General features: G+C 43.0%; 6 protein-coding genes across 6 annotated transcripts; all 6 read right to left on the bottom strand.

Moving 5' to 3' along the window:
* Positions 1-66: 66 nt before the first annotated feature.
* BCR41DRAFT_160254 (zinc-binding domain-domain-containing protein) lies at positions 67-1,822 on the bottom strand. The gene is made up of 2 exons (XM_022019651.1): positions 1,551-1,822; positions 67-1,444 (listed from the first exon to the last, which is right to left on the bottom strand). Exon 2 carries the CDS (start codon positions 1,442-1,444, stop codon positions 134-136), a length of 1,311 nt encoding a protein of 436 aa, XP_021878056.1. The 5' UTR covers positions 1,551-1,822; the 3' UTR covers positions 67-133.
* A 1,278-nt stretch (positions 1,823-3,100) lies between these two features.
* On the bottom strand, positions 3,101-3,415 carry BCR41DRAFT_283549 (zinc-binding domain-containing protein; the record flags this gene model as incomplete). The annotated part of the gene is made up of 1 exon (XM_022020256.1): positions 3,101-3,415. A coding segment is annotated over one exon (315 nt), but the record flags the coding sequence as incomplete, so codon positions are not given.
* A 1,535-nt stretch (positions 3,416-4,950) lies between these two features.
* On the bottom strand, positions 4,951-6,406 carry BCR41DRAFT_360177 (hypothetical protein). The gene has a single exon (XM_022025317.1). It carries the CDS (start codon positions 6,346-6,348, stop codon positions 5,008-5,010), a length of 1,341 nt encoding a protein of 446 aa, XP_021878054.1. The 5' UTR covers positions 6,349-6,406; the 3' UTR covers positions 4,951-5,007.
* A 1,975-nt stretch (positions 6,407-8,381) lies between these two features.
* BCR41DRAFT_326469 (hypothetical protein) lies at positions 8,382-8,699 on the bottom strand (the record flags this gene model as incomplete). The annotated part of the gene is made up of 1 exon (XM_022021619.1): positions 8,382-8,699. A coding segment is annotated over one exon (318 nt), but the record flags the coding sequence as incomplete, so codon positions are not given.
* A 1,267-nt stretch (positions 8,700-9,966) lies between these two features.
* BCR41DRAFT_388902 (P-loop containing nucleoside triphosphate hydrolase protein) lies at positions 9,967-15,756 on the bottom strand (the record flags this gene model as incomplete). Its single annotated transcript, XM_022028059.1, has 2 exons — positions 9,967-9,992; positions 10,305-15,756. 2 exons carry the CDS (start codon positions 15,754-15,756, stop codon positions 9,967-9,969), a joined length of 5,478 nt encoding a protein of 1,825 aa, XP_021878052.1.
* Positions 15,757-17,271: 1,515 nt separating this feature from the next.
* On the bottom strand, positions 17,272-18,859 carry BCR41DRAFT_399696 (hypothetical protein; the record flags this gene model as incomplete). Its single annotated transcript, XM_022029084.1, has 4 exons — positions 17,272-17,625; positions 17,714-17,807; positions 17,910-18,129; positions 18,565-18,859. 4 exons carry the CDS (start codon positions 18,857-18,859, stop codon positions 17,272-17,274), a joined length of 963 nt encoding a protein of 320 aa, XP_021878051.1.
* Between the last annotated feature and the right edge of the window lie 291 nt (positions 18,860-19,150).

Below are 19,150 nucleotides of genomic sequence, written 5' to 3'. Positions count from 1 at the left end.
GCTGGCTAATGTGCATTAGAGTCATCTGGATTTTTTTTTTTTTTTTGCCTAAAAGTCGCGACTAACATATTTTTAAAAATTCAATTTGAAAAGAATTATTTGTAAAGGTTTCTTTCTGTCAAAACGGAGGATGTTATTTCGAATTTAAAAATCTGAAAAATATCTCTGGACGCTCGTCTTCCTCCTCTTCCCCATTGTATGGACATTCTCTTACTTTGCATCCATGACATCGAGACATATCATGAGGACGTTTGGATTTTTTTCTCTCTTCTTTGTCTCCTGTATGTCTTTTAACACCCATCCACCGGTCCAATCTGGAGATTACCCGTTCAACATAGTTTTCCACCTCAACAATAGGCTCTGCATAATTTCCGCATCGACTGCACTGCTGGGCATGAAGCGTGGCCTTGTAGGATTTGCCAAGCTTAGAAAACCTCAGGTTGGTGGCGATAACAGATGACTTCCATTCACGTCCCTTGCACTTCTTTGTTTTGCAGACAAAGTGTCCCCACACGGGTATATTTTTTATATCTTTTTTTTTGCATAAAATCCTGATATCATCCCTGCAGAGAGTTTCGTCGTAGGCGATATAATATGATGCTTCATTTGCAACATGTGTATGAAGATATTTACCATCAAACTCCTCCTTTTCCCGTTCGATGGACAGTTGCTGATCATTGACTGGTTCTTGTTGATTATCACTTGGTTGGGATTGCTGCTTATTAACTGATCCTTGTTGCTTCCCTAGCTGAGGTTGCCGATTATTGATCGATCCTTTCTGCTTCTCACTTGGTTGGGATTGTTGATTATTAACTGATCCTTGTTGCTTCCCACTTGGTTGGGGTCGCTGGTTCTTAACTGATCCTTGTTGTTTCTCATTTGGTTGAGATTGCTGATTATTGTCTGGTCCCTGTTGCTTCCCACTTGGTTGGGATTGCTGCTTCTTAACTGATCCTCTTTTCTTCTTTCTTGGCTGAGTTTGCTGATTATTAACTGCTCCTTGTTGCTTCTCACTTGTCAGGGGTTGCCGATCATTAACTGGTCCTTCTGGCTTCTCACTTGGTTGGGATTGCTGATTATTAACTGACCCTTGTTGATTTTCACTTGGCTGTGGCTGCTGGATATCGACTGGCTCTTGTTGCTTCTCGCTTGGCTGAGGTTGCTGGATATTGGCTGGCTCTTGTTGATTGCCACTTGGTTGGAACAGTTGCACACTGATTCCTTCACCGAAATCCAGAACTATTTTCTTTTCAGCGGCTGTTGGTTCATCTGTTTCATTGTTCTTGCGTCGACTGCGTTCAGCATGGATCACTCGTCTTGCCCAAGTCGGATATTTCTTCACCGACAAATGATTCAAGTCATGCCTGTTTACCCTCCAGACCTTGCTGTAAAATGAACCAATTATGGAACGGGAGGCTTGCTCAGGTAAATTCGTGGGGTTCATCTAATATAAGTGAAAGTGTTTTTTTTTTTTTTTTTTTTTGCGTGTGAGTACGAAAAAAGCTGGTTTTGATCGATGAACTAGATAATGTCTGATATGAGCTATTTACATTTTTGAAACCGACGTAGCTACTGGGGATTCCTTGTGTTGGATTTGTTCTGATGTTTGTGTGGGAGAAGATGGTTGTTCTGGACTTCGTATAGAGGATAAAAAACAAACCAAAAGAGAAGAGAAAGCAAGATGAAGGAAGCGATCGGTTTTTATAGGTTCAGAAGTCATTCGTGCAAAAATTAAAATGGCGAGGAAATGGGAGCCCACATTTTTGAGCACAGCATCTTTGAATGTTCATTATCCTTCCTATGCTAGCAACCCTCTCCTGTGTAATCAATCTTTTATTAAAGCTCGTAGAAGATGAGGGTGGGTGTGGCGGGACAAGAGGGTTGCTGGCTCGGATAATGGACGTAAAGACGTCCTTTGTCGTCTTAGTATTCCATATTCTATCCGAGGCTTTCACGCTCCTGTTAGCATCACAAACAAAGATGCAACAATTATTAAATAACAAACATGAACATCACAGTTGACTCTTTGTGCAATCCAATCTGCAGCGATTTCTTGGTCCCCGGTTGGAACTTAGTCTAAGTGGCCCAAATTTAGGTTTGTGTCTTGATTACAATTCAACACGTGATTCTTCATTTATAGGCCTAGTCAAAGCGCTGTAATTGGACAGAACTTCACAAGCACAGCCTGCTGCGATCCTTTCTAATTTTGATGAGTATTAACAAGGACAGTAATCTAAACATTCGTTCGACAAATTGTTTGTCAAAATAAATCTTGTATTATTCGGGGATATAAAGCAAGAGCCCAATTCTGCTCTGACAAACAGAGTCGCTCGCTAATTGTGCGTTATAGTGGTTCCAAGTCGTTTTTGCCACTCCATCTAAATCCTTCGAATAAAGCATGATCCCTCGCCTTTCTCTTTCTTCTAGTAACAAATAAGACACTTACAATGCAGATTCAATATAATCGTCAATTATCTCTTGGCATCCACTCAGTAGTAATATTTATTTTTTTTATAAGAACTGATGCCCGGAAAGTGGCAAAGCTCCATGTAACTCAGCTGCAATCATTTAAAAATCTTATCCAGTTGTTTACGATTTTTCATATTGACAAGTGTCTTTCTGGTTGGAGTATATCTTCAACGGAGCGCATACTCGGAAATACTGAACTTCAGGCAGCGTTACTGCTGGCTGACAGAGGTCAATGCTGATGCTTAAAAAAAAAAAAAAAGCATTGTCCTTTGCCCTCCTAACAAACCTTTATTTTCATTTCATTGTTAAAGGAGGCGGTTAAAAAATAATAATGATAATAATGATAATGATAATAATGATAATAATGATAATGATAATAATGATAATAATGATAATAAAGCCTGATATTTACACTCTCTGACTTGTCCTGGCTTGCAATCAGAAGATAGTGGATCAACTGCTCATTCTAATGTTACTTTGATAAGAGGCTGATTTGCAACTGTTTCATTACTGGCCTCTGCGTGTTATGCTCCATAGGAGTAGCAATAGGGAATTTTTTTTTAAATTTTCCCCTCAACTAAGGAACCAAGGTCTATCATGACCTCCTCCTCCTTCCTCTTGTTACATTTGGGCACTCGCCTACTTTACAGCCATGGCAGCGAGACCTATCATGAGGACGTCTGGCTCTTCTATTCGTTTCAGAGGGCTTCTCCCTTTCTCTAACACCCATCCATAGGTCCAACATGTAGACTACCCGTTCAACATAGGTTTCCACCTCAACAATAGGCTCTGCATATTTTTCGCATCGATTGCACTGCTGGGCATGAAGCGTGGCCTTGTAGGAGTTGCCAACCTTAGAAAACCTCAGGTTGGTGGCGATAACAGATGACTCCCATTCACGGTTCCCGCATCTCTCAGTTCCGCAGACGAAACGCCCCTTGACATTTTTGTTTGCTTTGGAAAGCTTTTTATCATTCCTACAAAGAGTATTATTATAGACGATGTCGTATGATGCTACAGCAGCAACGTGCGTATGAAGATATTCACCATCAAACTCTGCCTGTTCCGGTTGGTTATCACCTGGTTCGAATAAATCATTAGTGAGCTCTTCAGCGAAATCCAGGATTAAAACTCTTTCAAAATTTGTTGGCGGTTCTGTTCCCATATGTATGCGTCGATTGCGTTCTGCTCGGATCACATTTCCTGCCCAGGTTGGATAGTCTTGCTCCAATAAGTCATCTAAGTCAACTAGCCTCCAGACCCTGCTGTAAAACGAACCAATTCTGGTGCGATTAGCTTGGGCTGGCAAATTCGCGGGATTCATCTAATATAAGAGGGTATCCTTTTTTTTTTTTTTTTTTTTTTTTTTTTACTTGTGAGTACTGAAAGAGCTGACTTTGATCGATGAACAGGGTCTGTGTTTGATGTGGGCTGCTTACTTTTAGAAATCGAAGTAGTTGTTGACGTGCCTTGTGTTGAATGTGTATCGATGTAAGTGTGGTGATGATCCCCTGACCCCGTATGAAGAATAGAGAACAAGCTAAAGAAATGAAGGGAGCGAGATGAAAGGGGCGACAGGGATATAACAAGTTACATGTAGCAGGTTTTTATAGGGTCAAAAGTCATCTGTAAAAAAATAAGATTTGGCGAAGCAAGAAAAGCCCACATTTTCAAGTGCTACAGCACCTTGATTACTTTGGCATATACAAACAAACAAGCACAGCATCTGTGTGTATTTAAACCCATTTCCGTGCTTAGATTTTTTGCTTGGAGCCATCTTAGTGTTGGTGTGTTTATTAAATAAGGACATTAGAACACAACCTGTATGCATGTGGTGAGATAGCAGCTTGTATTTTTTCGGGGGATAAAAAGTAGAGCCTGGGCCTTTCCTCCTATTTTGTGCCAATCACCTTGTTTATTCCATCTACTGGTGTTTTGTATGACATTAAGCAATGGTCGACAACTGTTTACCTGACATTGTTTCGCTTTTTATTTAATCAACTGTTCCTCAATACGAGAGAAGTGGCACTGTCTGGCACTGCGCTACCCATCTGGGACTCTTGTAGTCTTTTCTTTTCTTCTATCCTCTATTAGTTGTAGGCTCATATATGTGACCATATTTTACGTTTTCTTGCTCTCTTAAGAGAATATCTATTGTAGCGCCTAATATACTTATCACCATAGTCACTGACTTACAGAAATGAATGGTTAACCTCGGATAAATATCAAAGGGAATGCTTGATGGCGACAGGCCAAATTTCACTAAAGGAATGCAGAGGAACCTGATGATCTCGAAGTTGTTCTGAAGTTGGCCCACGCTGCAAAGCTGTACCATTCAGGAAGAAACACTAAAAAAAAAAAAAACTGACTCTATAACTTAATTGACCCTCTCCTAAACTTTGGTACTGGTTCTTTTTTAGCAATGGCTGAAAGGCCTATTATTTTATTTTCACCAAGCTGTTTTCAACAACTACAACCTTTGTTTATGAGGAGAGGAGGAAAAAATGTAATGTCTTAGAAAAGTCCTTCGAGAAGGGCCTAGGAGCAATGTGTTCTATTCACCTTTGCCTTGAGATTAGCTAATACTTCGCGCTTTAGGACATGGTAACCATATTTGAAGGTGAACAGATCTTCCTTAGTTTTGTCGTAGTATCTTAAAGATCTGTACATGGAGATATCGGACTTGTATGTTATATACTTGGGACTAGCATCCAAAAGGATGCTGTTACAGAGATACACTTTCTCTTTTGGGACAACAATCCTTTTGTATTTGAACACGTCTGTTGGAGTAAAGTCTTCCGCACCTCTCATAGGCTTTTTCGTATAGATAACATCTGGATTGGCATGGAGCTCATCCCCAAACCACGACTTCCGGAGACCCGTGGTCTTCATAAGGTCCCACATGTAAAGACGGTTCACAAGAACGACGACATATTTCGGCGACACAACATAGAAGTTGTGGAAGCATACACCCATGTCACCTTCGAACGCACCAAAGCACTTGTCGGTTAGGATAAATTCAGACCCTTCTTCCGCTTGCCAGACACACACGTAGTTGCACACTAAGTTATAATAGTCCATAAGTTCTGCAACGTGAATAGGTCCTTTATATTTGCTCAAAGCAAACATAGTATCCATGGGAGTCTTGACGCCTTTCGGATCGAGAGCTGAGCTCTCCTTAATGATTTCGTCGTGAGGGGTCTTGATGATCCATTTGAGATTCTCGAACCATACGTCTTGAACTCTGTCAATATTGTTTTGGGACATGTGTTTTCGAATCGATAGAAGTGTCATAATATCAAATCGACACTCGTAATACTGTTCCCTTCGGCACTCACTCCTGTATGTCATGATGGCTAGGAACCTCTTGAAGTCTGCTAGTTGAGTCCGCGTCAACAGTAGTTCTTCGCCAGATCGGATCTTATGAATGAACGTCGCAGAGGTGCATTCCAACTTGGCGAGCTCCTTCTCAAACCTCATACTATCGACTTCAGCAATGTCCTGGTACATGTTCTGAAGACCATACACTCTGCTAACGTCGCTCTGTGCGATTGTTTTCTCCAGCGCTCGATACACATAAATAGGAAAATCAATAATAGGATTTTGCTCCTTGGCTTCATGACCGCCTTCTTTATCGCCTTCTCTGCTATCTCTTTTGTTGATCCCACTGCTTTTCCTTCTGTTACCTTTCCTGTTGCTTCCCACGCTATCCCCTCCACTATTTCCCTTGCTCCCCACTGGCCCTTTTGAAAAAGGCACTTCTGTGAAGTTACCTGAGGCATTTGGTGAGAAAATACTTGAAGGTTTCAGTTGGAAGTTATCAGAGAAGCTCTTCAATATGAAGCGTGGTATATAGTGATGGAACTGATCTTGAGACATAATGGCGACAAACAGATGAAGTAAGATGGCTTTTACTTAATTATCGAATGGAATAGGTGTATGGGTAATTAGTTTTGAAGTTGAGAGAAATGATAGGCCCTTTATACAATTTTGAGTCCCATAAATATTTCACACAGCTGTTCTTTGCCTTTATACATTGATGTTTAAGGTTTCAATGTAATAGTCATTAGACCATTGCCAAAGTATCAACATGATACATTTCTACAAAACTCAGGCTCTGTGATTTCCTTACTCTTGGCAATGCAGCTCTTCAAATGCATTAATGGCATAAATAAGATGAACAATTTGGTTCCACAAGATCACAGGGTGCACACAACATATTCAGTGTTATTGCAATCCAGCACAGCACTGCTTACGAACACTCTTTATTATGTTTGTGTTGGCATTGCTATACTTGATGTACTACCATATGATACATTTATCCTTCTCCTTCAATGCCTTACTCGGTAAATACTTGAACAATTCCTTGAATATCCGATTAATTTTAAAATGTCAAATGTGTATGCACATATGCGCATAATTTGAAGGTGGTACAGCAGGATGACAGGATGAAACATGCCTAAAAGCCTAACAACCCGTGCAAACAATCATCTGCATCAATGTGGTTGTATAAAGTTTTGACCAAAGGTTCGATGCGTTCTCTGAACATCAGAAATCCCAAAAACAAGTATCGACATGATATTACGATCATCCTGGGTTGTTGGAGTAGTATGTGTTCGCTCTCTCTTCAGATATAGATGTTGCTCTTAATACATTTTGGAGGCGCAGACTCTGCTCGTAGACCCGAAAAATAAGCGCATCCTTTGCGGCGCAGCATGACTCAGGCTAAGATCCGCCAATAGCGGCGTCGTAACCGTCATAAAGATTGACAGCCTCAACATAATGAAATACAACGCCTCGCTGAATCCTATCACCTTAGATTGATTGAGCCCTCTACTCACTGTGCTTTGATCCGGCCTTCAAGTCACTTCTGCTACTTGTTCAAGTTCTTTGGAGTAGAGTATGATGACTCGCTCTTACCATTCTGGCAACGGGATATATTGGTACTGGGCGATGATGACTCAGTAGTAAGCATTTCTGATGACTCTACCACCGATGACGAGAGCACATCAGAATGAGAAGGGGCGAGCTGCGGATGCTGGGGCAAAGATTGGGAATGGTAAATGAAGAAATTGCTACAAATACTTGAAATAGGTAGAGTATAGTCAATAATCACCTGTTCCATCCACTCGGTAAAAGCCCTTCTTGGAACTACTGGTGCCCGAGAAGCAGCAGAACTCCATGTATCGGAGCCGCAGCCCTTAAAATCTCGAATCCAACTATTCCTCGCCTTCAAAAGCGATATCAAAATTGCTGGTGTAACCAATGAAGTCTCATTTAGGCAGAAGGCGGCACAGAATTCTGTCCTTGCATCAGGTTCTCGGGTTTTACTTTTTGGCTCTTGAGATCAATGGTTTTCGCCATGTGAACCGATGTATTTGCCAAAAAAAAAACATCTTTTGTATCAGGGTATAAATCATACATGCTCCATCACTAAAACATATATTAATCAAGTTCAAAGGTGAAAAAAGATCTTTGGGCTTTGATGTACTGGTGAAAATAACTGCTCCTGGGATTCGCATTTCTCACCATGGTTCTGATCCTCTAAAAAAAAGTAAAAAAATGGTTAATGACAGGTGCATCATCGAACATCTTCATATTCTATGTCATAAAGTAAAGGAAGAAGGAAGAAGGAAGAAGCAATGATTGTTATACAATAAAGCAGTCTCTCATGGTTACTTTTAATTCAATTACAAGCAGTTTAACCTACCTTTATAATGAAGAGGAGAGGTGACAAACGAACTGAGGAGAGACATATTGGTGTCTAATATCTATTGAAGGCAACTTGAGGATACTTAGAGTTCTAGAATATGTTTTCATTTTCATCTTTTATTATTTTATTTAATTCTCGTATCTGTTAATACCAGAGCTATTGTATGACAAAGATAAGTCCTTCACTCCTCTAGTGCATTTTTACACTCGCCTACCGCGCATCCATGGCAGCGATTGATATCATGAGGACCCCTGGTTTTGAGTCCAGATTCAGTGGACTCTATCCTTTCTCTAAGGCCCAGCCACAAGTCCAAAACAAAGACCACCCGCTGAGCATAGGCCTCCGGATCCACAATAGGTTTGGCATAGCGTTCGCATTGTCTGCACTTCTGAGCATGAAGTATGACCTTGTAGGAATTATCGGACCTGGAAAAAACCAGGCGACTGGCGATGATGGCTGATATCCATTCTTTTTCCTCGCATTCCTCTGTTTTACAGACAAAGTGTCCCCAGAAGTTCTGTAAACGGTACGGCCTAGTATGCCTGGGAAGGTTTTTATCATAGATGATATCGTATGTTGCTTTCTCCGCAACATGCATATGAAGGTATTCAGCATCATATTCCCCTTGACCTGGCCCTTTCTCTTTTTTCTTTTCCTCTTCCAGTTCTGTGGGCGGCTGCTGACTACTATCAACTGACCCTTGCTGATTATCGTTTGGTTGTGGCGATTGTGAGCCAACTCCTTCACCGAAATCCAGAACTTTTTTTTTATCAGCTTTTGTTGGTCTATCTGTTCCTTTGTCTTTGTATCGCTTGCGTTCAGCATGAACCACTCGTTTTGCCCATGTAGGATAGTCTTGCATCGCCAAACGGTTGATGTCATATCTTTTTTGGTTTAAGAGCCAGCTGTAAAATGACCCAATTCCGGAACGAGAAGCTGGGTCAGGTAAAAGTGTAGGATCCATCTAACAAAAGCGGGATTTATTTTATTTTTTTTTGCGTGTGAGTATGAAAAGAACCGAGTTTATCAATGAACCGGATCATGCTTGATATGAGCTGTTTACTTTTTGAAATTGAAGTAACTACTGAAGTTTCTTGTGTTGGATATGGATTGGTGCAAGTGCAGGAATGGTTATTTTGGTTCCGTATGAAGAAACAAAAAACAATCCAGAAGAGATGAGCAGGTGGGGTAATGGGAGAAGCGAGGGTATAGAGAAAAATATCCTAGGTTATATAGGCTCAAAGCTGTCTCTTAAAAAAATTGGCGAAGTAATAAATACCCACATTTCTAAGCACAGCAGTGTGTATTTAAGCCTTTTTTCCACTCCTGTCTACTTGCTTCGAGTATCACACAAGCAAAACATGAAACGCTTACAAGCATATATAACAAACTGAAACCCCTTCTACTATTTATTTTTATTTTTTCGGGAGATAGTCAGCTAGAGCCCCCATGGAAAATGAGAAATAAGGGCGAGAGACGATCTCCTCAGCAGCAGTTTGTCCCAGCCCCAGCAATTGACAGAGCTTATTTTTTTTTTTTGGTTACTTAACCAGTTCATCTTATATACAAGGAGTTGGTAGAGTAAATAGCATTAAACATGTGTACTTTAAACATCAATTCTGGTTCTGGTTATATCGTAAGTGCTGGCTGATGTTGTTGAAGCTCTACAGAATATTATCGTGTTATTCCCTGGCACATCCTTTCCCATCAAAGACTTTCGCAATCTTCTATCTCCTATTCAAAGACATAATATTTCACTAGAAGACAACATTCAACGCATCCTTCTATTCGAAACCAGATAGATAGCAGGCTTCATTAAAAAATAAAAAAAAAAAATAAAAGAACTCGAAACATTCGTAAGCCCACATTTCATAATATACCAGGGAGAAGGGAGAATCAGAGTGTTTTATTTTAAAACGATGTAAATCACTTAAGATATTTAATACTGGATAGGTCTACGGCCAGATAAGCCTAACCCAGCGCACCTGTGGTCACCTCTCGTGTAACAGACGAAGTAGTGCTTTCTGTGTTGCGTTTGCAGTGTTTCCTGGAATGTAAATGCCGAGCAACATCTCTTTGTCTTCTCTAAGCACGGCGCAGATCATCTCGATAATATCCGTACCCCCACTCATCTTTGCACACCATCTAAAGAGCGTGAGTTGATGCTCGCTACCCCTCATCTTGAGCTTATGCATCTTGTACGCCTCGGCAAGCAGGTGCATCCTTGACTCTTCTTCGCTTATTTGGGAATGAAGTGTCATAAAATCTGGGAGGGGGCACGAGAGTTCGCTCATCTTCATTGCCACATGCTTCAAAGGCACTTCCAGCGATCGACACACCTTTAGCATAGCACCCGATTGGATATGGAGTGACAAGATGTCGGTGGTCATGTTGTTTCTAGGCCCAACAAACAGACATGCCATTAACGACTGATAGTTTGGCAAGCAATGAGCAGACATAATGTAACCCAAGTCTTTGTTAGCGTGCCGGCCATCGAGGCGTCGCAATGAGCTCCATTCTAAAAATGTCAGTTCCTCCGACTCTTCTGACCCGGGGCCAATCTGCAGCGACTTTCTTCTTCGGAATACTTCCCATATGGGAGATACGCTTTTATTGGCCTCTACCAGGGAGTTATGCATCATAATAAGCCCTGTCTTGGATGGAATGTGCGAGAGCATCGACTGGACTATATCTACAGGCGAAGATTTGAATATCAGCATTAACGCAATAACAAATCTTGCGTATCTATTGTTGTCCTTGAAATGCTCCCATATAGCTACAGCTTGATCGGATACAAGGTCTTGTAGCTGCGCTACATCTTCAGACTTTGATTCGACTGCCTCGATTAGGCACGCGACCAGTTCATCTTCCATCTCCAGGTCTTCGTAAAGCAAACAGGCTTCAGCATACTGCTTATCAGCGACCAGTGCCTGGGCAAGGAATAGCTTTACATCCTCGATTTTGAGAACACTCTCTGTCGACTGGTGCAATTCCTCGATCACTCCGTAACACTCAGAAATACAAAGCTGGATCTCGTGATCTTCCCCGCGAAGCCTGTGCTCTTTTCGGTGGATTAGAGCTCTTGTAAACCCTGCTTGTGCAGCGTCGCCATTCTGCTCAAAGACGTTGAGGGCCTGCTGAAGCAAGCCTCTCTCTCTCATTACAATCGCCATTCTTAGATCGTCAGACACACTGAGCTCATCTATTGGAATGATAATTTCAGGCAGAGGTCCACGCTCCTGGACCTCGCTGTAATGGACGACATCGTTAATCCCGAGTGCCCTGATCATAATACTGGTTCTATCACACGGTGGGACGACCACTATAAGATGCTTGCGTGCCCTTGTAACGGTTACGTAGAGGTGGTTCAAGTATATCTCAAAGTTCTCGTCTTCCTCAATATTACCCTTATCTAAGGTGGAAGCTCCCATGTTATGCCTTAAAGTCGACGTTTTTACACCCATGCTTGGGTTGAAGAGATCCCAACACACAACAAGGTCGAACTCGAGACCCTTGCATTCGTAAGCACTAAAGACATTGTGAGATTTACCCAAAGTCTCACGAAGCCGATGTGCCCATGACGACGATGTGACGATCGCAGCTCTGTAGTTGTTGGATGGTACTCCGATATAGCGCAACACATCGGCTACATTTTCATGCTCGATGTCCTGTATCTCTACCAGTGTCACGGAGTTGCTGCTTTCCTTAGAATAGAGAGACGGTTCCATTGCGTGTTCTCTCATGTGGGTGTACGATTGGATACGGTTTGCGAGCGATATAATGTTAGGGTCCGATCGATAATTTGTCTTAAATCTAATGGTCTCCATACTCTTGGGGAGGTGTTTATAGATAAGCGTCTTTATGCCATTGACTGAAATCCCTGGTGTAAGTCGCTGTGTAAAATCACCAGCACACACCACGCTCGAGGTGCGTGCAGAGAGCATTATCTCGATTACGGACCACATTGTCCATGATATATCTTGGACCTCATCTAAGTAGATGCGTGCTATCTTCGATGCCATAGCCACTAATCGTTGCGGGTCTCGTTTGACAAGTGCGTGAAGATCGTAAGCATCGATATGGCCACGCGATGCTTTGATCGATTTGTACACCTTGTGCGCTGTCTTGTGCTCTGACCTAAGGAACCTAGTACTGTTGTGTGCCTCTATATCCATGCGTGCGAGGATAGTATCGTAGAGCTCATCGGCGCCAATACTGCGGACCATTGCAGGCATGGCATCCATATATTCAGATCTAAATACGTTACGATCCACAAAGAGCCTCCCGCGTATGGCGCTACTCGACATGTAGAGCTTTGTGAGTAGAGATGGAAGACTGGTGAACGATACCATCCTAAAGCCCTGTTCCGTTATACTCTTCCGTTTTAGTAGCCTCACCGACGACCAGTTGGCTAACGAATCTGTTGCTCCCAAATAAAGCTGCATGTTGTCATAGTCTGTATCCATGTCCAGTTGCTGCTCGATCATATCCAGCATACACTCCGTCTTGCCAGTACCCCCACCTCCAAGAATCATAATGGGTCTGGACCTCATGGACGCCATGAGCTTAGTATGGTCGCGATCGTTCAAAAGATGTGCATTTTCTGGTACATCCGCCAATAAGTCAGCGGCAGGAACATCTACATCTGCAGGCACATAGAGCAACGACGTACTTTTTGGCATATCCTTGGAGAGGTCTACGCTTATACCAGACGACCACAGACTCATAGACGCAGAGAGCTTCCATTCTGGTTGCTCTTTGATGTCGTGGCGGAGCAGCGGCCAGACCTTCTTCTCGATGAATGTTTTGTCTCCGATGCCAAGAAGCTCAATGGCCTGGCGGTGCCCGTGCACCACCACGGTCCACGCAAGGCACACTGTATCACACACCGAGGTAACGAAGAACAGGGATGCTCCTTTTTGTTTGCGGAATAAAGGTCTAGTTGTTCTACCGCCATCTCCCGCGTCAAAGTCCCCACTAGCCAGCGCTTGCACAACATATTCGAGTATATGGATTCCTTGCGGGATTTCCGGGTCTACCTTGAGCCTCTCATAATGAATGGCCCAAATAGGAGTTGTGGCAGCCAATGCCTTAGCTATGATCTCTTTGACTGTGGTCGGTGTTACTGGCATTGCCACAGCCTTCATAGCAGCAACGTGTTCAGGTCCTTCGTACAGAGGTACGTTCTTCATGTGCTTTCGTTCGATAACCATGGATCTCCTGCCCACACACAGCTTATGCCAGTAGGATGATAAGGAGGCGCCTTGTTTGCCTGTCAGCGAAAGATTTGCATCTCCCACTACAATTAGGTGGTGTCGAGCTCTCGAAATTGCCACGTTAACGCGATTAGCATTGACCATAAAAGCGTTGATTTTGTTAGTTCTTGTAAGCGCCACATAGATAACGTCGCACTCCTGCCCCTGGAATGAATCTATGGTTTTAACGACTATATTGAACTCAGATAATTTTTGGGGCAGTGCCTTGTCGACAAGGTATTGTATAACGTTGGCTTGTGGTTTGTAAATGCATATGATTCCAATAGAGACCGTGGCGGCTTCTGCAGGTTGTCGCGCCTCTATCTTTTGCGGGAGTTTCGCCGCCATGTCAGCATAAGATGTTGATCCAGACTCAGGTTTAGTCACGGGCTTGGCTGAAGAGGCTTGCTTCCGTCTGGACGGCAACAGCACGTTGATTACATGGGCGACAATGTATCTAGCCTCATCGATATTCACTACACTCGTTTTCGTGATTTTTGACTGGCTCGCCTGAGACCCCCTAAACATAATGTGCATAACTGCTGGTAGTGCTGTAACAGGGCTCCTGTTATGGATAGATTTGTCGGAGGTCAATCTGTTATCGTAAAAGGTTCGGGACACAAAAGCACAGATGTCTTGGTGCATGCGGTATTGTACATCGAGAAGTGTAGAATGGCACAGTCGGTATGTCTGGAGACGCTCCATGAGGCTGCGGTCCATCATCTCGCGCTTGCCTCGGTTGGATGCGCAATATCCTGGGAGCTGCTTTGGGTCACCAACCAAGATAAGGCGACGAAAGCATGAATCAACACACATTAGTGCAGCCACATCTGGCTCTAGTGCCTGTCCTGCCTCATCGACAACGATATACGCTAGACTGTCCAAGCGTCTATTATAAGTCAACGATATCCCAATATTAATCGTGCAAAATACAACAGACGCTGCGTCAAGGAGGGCTTGCTTCACCCATTCGTAAATAGGTATAGGTGTAGGGCGTGCCGACGAGCCTGTATGCTGACTAACACTGCAAAGTTCGAGCAACGACTCGAGCTCGATGGGTTCAAAAAAGAGCTTAAGTTCGTTGCGCATTCCTGAAACAAAGCGCTTCATCCGGGCCAAAGCGTCAGGCGGCAGCGTAGAGCCGCCTATCGCGGCCTGCGTAAACATCAGAAGAGTGCGAACTCTCTGAGGCAGTAGTTCGATTAAACCACTTTCCACACACGCATTGAAATCGGCGGCCACAATATTCTTAACTCCATCCTTTGTCGTGCTCCCGTGACACGCAGTGGGGGTACGCCCAAAGACGCGTATGACGGTATGCAACACAGCATTGACAACTTGATGATATCGAGCGATAATTGTAAATGGCTCGAGCACGACTCTCTTGCGGCTATCGGTGATCTTGGGTAGCTTCATATCCATAACACATGCAAACTTGTCCTTAGGTTTTTTAGTGGTAACATACTTATATGCAAGATCTACCACAGCAACGTTCGTCTGTGCGCACGCCAGGACTCGCATCCCCGCGTTACCTCGGTCATGGGTGGTAAGCAAATGGATTATTTCGGCGATCACCGTCGATTTACCACATCCAGGAGGGCCTTGAATCAGTACCACCTTGTCCCCATCCTCCTGGATTGCTCTTGATATCGCGATTTTCTGCATTGGGTTCATCGACTCGGGCACACCATCTTGAATATCTATAGTATCGTCTGTAAGGGGGCTAGCGTCTGTCATAGGGCCTTTCAAGAACAGCTCTGGTATCGACCTCATCGCATCCCCATCGGAAAGACTTTTCACAACACGCTTGTAGGACGTAAGGTTTTCAATCGTCCACATCAGTACCTTAATATTCTGGGAAGGGGATATTTGCGCGTTGAATGTGAGAATGTATTGACACAATCTGCTTTGCGGGATCCTGAAAATGTGACTCAAGCAGCCGATGTATCGCTTGGAGCCTGTTTCATCGCCAAAGCTCTTAGTGATTACAGCTACGACAATGTCGTTGCGGTTGTACATCTCTGCATCTCCAATAAAAATCCAATCCTCTGCACTAGATTTGTCAACGTCTTCACTATCCCCATTTACTTCGTCATCTTCTCCATTCAATCCGCCATCGCCTTCATTCAGCTCGCCACCGTCTTCATTTAGCTTGTTATCGTCTTCATTAAGCTCGCTATCGTCTTCATTTAACCCCTTGTCGGCGGAATCTCGAAAGTTTTTATTCCTTACACGTCTGAGATCACAGAGCTTGTAGTCGTCTGGAATCTTGCCAAACAGCGCCTTTGCTGCTTTGATCCCAAATTCGTATTTATACATGTCTATTAGCCTTTTGGTGTATAGGCTAACAGACTCATATCCATCTTTCTTAAACGTGTCCATCTTGCCTCTTTCCCGTTTAGCCTTCTCGTCCTTGTTAAGCGAAGTTCGTAACTTTTGGGTGTCGTACAGTAACTTCATCGAAACGCACAAGATCTCGGAGGATTCTTTTTTCTATTTGGTTTGATTTTCTAAAGAAAAGAAAAAAAAGAAAGAAATGGTTAATAACAGAACACCATCGAGTAGTTCCATACTCTGCACCATAAATCGGAATAAAAGCTGAGCACCGCTTTTATAACAAGGTCGGTATAGAGAAAGTGCACGCCAGTTAAGTGCCCGGTCTTAAATGTGTTTAGAACCCAGGTTAGCTTACATTGCACACAATATCAAATGTAAGAGTGGAGAGCTCCAAGCCGCCAACACCTCTACACTCGCCTCTCTCCTCAAATGACTATCTGCTATCACCATTACCTTAACGTATGTCAAACTAATTCCAAGTTCAGTGGCGCAAATAAAATAAACGCGTCTTCAAAAACAGTCACAATGATTGATGGGTTCGAAGAAGTAATGGAGGAAGCAATTGAAAAAAGAATGTGAATCGATGCAAGTGTAGGGATGATTGTCCTGATTCCGTATGAAGTACAGAGAAAAAGACAGAAAAGCTGAGTGAGCGAGGCGATAGAGACATCAAAGATATAATAGAATATATCCTTGGCTCAAAGAAAAAAATAGCACATTTCAAAGTATAGCACCTGAATACAAGCAAACGCAGGAACGTACACGTTAGCATTTTTTCCATATCAAATCTGTTTGTGGAAATCCTTTCTACTTCTTGATGTTTTTTTTTCCTTTCGGGGGATAATCAGCAAGAGCCCTCTTTCATCACCAAGGAGATTGATCCGATGATTATTTGGACAAAGAACTCTTTCATGATGTTCTGTACCCATTCTCCCTCTACAATAGTTTATCCCAGCAGTGGATAAAGATCGAAGGATAAATATGACAGTATCTATTGTTTGGTTTATGCCTCAAAGCAACCAAACATCGCTCCGCTTATTTTTTGATTACTTGGCAAACACATCCTCTACACAAGCAGGGGTTGGTATAGTAAAATAGCACTAAACATGTGTTCTTTAACACCAATGTCCACTGTAAATGGTGTTGACGTTGTCAAAACCCTACAAATATTATTGTGCTAGCTTCTGGCACATCCCTTTCCTCAAAGACTTACACAGACTACTTTCTTCCTCCATCCTCCATCCATTATTGATCCACACAGATAGTTGCCTTTTTATGTTTTCGTTCTTTCTTCTCAGCAGGAACTGTTATTACATCGAGCTAGCCATAGTGTAGGAGCCGCACCCATCAGGATAAGATGCATTGGAAATAAAAATACATAAAATAAAATGTCGTCATATTCTAATACTTCGCGCTTCATGAAACGGCAACCAAATTTGTGAGTATATAAAGATTCCTTAGTCTTATCGTAGTATCTCAAGGACCTGTACATGTATGTTATGTACCTCCACCCAAAATGAAACTGCCGCCGAGATATACCTTCTCTTTTGGGACGACAATCCTTTTGTATTTGAACACGTCTGTTGGAGTAAAGTCTTCCGCGCCTCTCATAGGCTTTTTCGTATAGATGACAACTGGATTGGCATGGAGCTCGCCTCCAGACCACGGCTTCCGGAGACCCACGGTCTTCATAAGGTCCCACATGTAAAGACAGTTCACAAGGATGACCATATATTTCGGAGACACAACATGGAAGTTGTGGAAGTGAATAGCATTCTCATCTTCGAACGCACCAAAGCACTTGTCAGTTAGAGTCTTCTTCCACTTGCCAAACACACACGTAGTTCCACACTAAGTTATAATAGTCCATAAGTTCCGCAACGTGAATAGGTCCTTTATATTTGCTCAAAGCAAACATAGTATCCATGGGAGTCTTGACGCCTTTCGGATCGATAGCTGAGCTCTCCTTAATGATTTCGTCGTGAGGGGTCTTGATGATCCATTTGAGATTCTCGAACCATACGTCTTGAACTCTGTCAATATTGTTTTGGGACATGTGTTTTCGAATCGATAGAAGTGTCATAATATCAAATCGACACTCGTAATACTATTTCCTCCGGCACTCGCTCCTGTACATCATGATGGCTAAGAACCTCTTGAAGTCTGCTAGTTGAGTCCGCGTCAGCAGTAGTTCTCCGCCAGGTCGGATCTTATGAATGAACGTCGCAGAGGTGTACTCGGATTCGGCAAGCTCCCTCTCAAACCCCATACTATCAACTGCAGCAATATCTCGATATATGTTCTGAAGATCATACACTCTGCTAACGCCACTCTGTGCGATTGTTTTCTTCAATGCTCGATACACATAAATAGGGCATATAAATAGGGAAATCACTGATGGGATTTTGCTCCTTGGTTTCATGACCGCCTTCTTTATCGCCTTCTCTGCTATCTCTTTTGCTGGTCCCACTGCTTTTCCTTCCGCTGTCTTTCCTGCTGCTTCCCACGCTAGCCCCTCCACTATTTCCCTTGCTCTCCACTGGGCCTTTTAAAAAGGCTCTTGTGTGAAGCCACCTAAGGTATTTGGTGGGAAATGCTTGAAGACTTCAGTTGGGAGAAGCTCTCCTACATGAAGCGTGGTATATAGTGGTGAAAATGGCCTTGAGACATAGTGAGGCGACAAACAGATAAAGTAAGGTTGCTATTATAATTTTTACAGAGCTGGTGGTTATTCAAGTTTAGGGAACTGGCAACGGATAGCAGAGAGAATCGGCTCTGGCGTCAAAATACCAGAGCTCTTGCTAGCAAGCTTAACTATGCCGTCCATCATGACAATATCTTCGTCAAATAATGGGTATTGGCCACTGAAGTTGTTCTTGAACGCACTATTTCTCCAAGCAGTAATTTCTTGTACCATATGATGTTTTCCGGCCACCGCCCCCCAGGATCTATCTCGATTAGTCGCTCTGCTGAATTCTGCGCCAGCCATCTCCGGTCTCCAATGGCGGTGGAGGCTCATGCGTTTCGGGATTACAACTGTCACAGCAGTTCTCAACATCTCTGTGAATATTGCCGAAAAAGTCATTTAAGAATACTCGACGGCGCCTCTGAATATCGATATAGGCTTTGATATCGTCTCAGGTCTTCTCTGGAACTCTGGTGGTGGTAAGCAATCTACCCTTGCCTCAAAGCGCCGGGTTACGTGCTACCCATGCCTGCCGCCTCGGTCGGTATCAAAGCATTCATCAGAAACAAAAAAAATTTTTCTCTGCAGTTTATGCAACTTTAAAAAAAAAAAATGTTGATCTAGTAAAATCTCGGTATTACGATCCTTCATGGCAATGGTCTTATGTAATAGGAGAGCCAGAAGACTGAG

Source organism: Lobosporangium transversale (genome assembly GCF_002105155.1).
Source record: "Lobosporangium transversale strain NRRL 3116 chromosome Unknown BCR41scaffold_41, whole genome shotgun sequence".
NCBI lineage: Eukaryota > Fungi > Mortierellomycota > Mortierellomycetes > Mortierellales > Mortierellaceae > Lobosporangium > Lobosporangium transversale.
The sequence above is the reverse complement of the archived record's forward strand: the minus strand, read 5'-3'. Positions and strand labels throughout refer to the sequence as shown.

What these genes read in the sequence shown, in the direction of transcription:
- BCR41DRAFT_160254 (XM_022019651.1), bottom strand. Translation starts at nt 1,444, where the DNA reads ATGAACCCCACGAATTTACCTGAGCAAGCCTCCCGTTCCATAATTGGT.
- BCR41DRAFT_360177 (XM_022025317.1), bottom strand. Translation starts at nt 6,348, where the DNA reads ATGTCTCAAGATCAGTTCCATCACTATATACCACGCTTCATATTGAAG.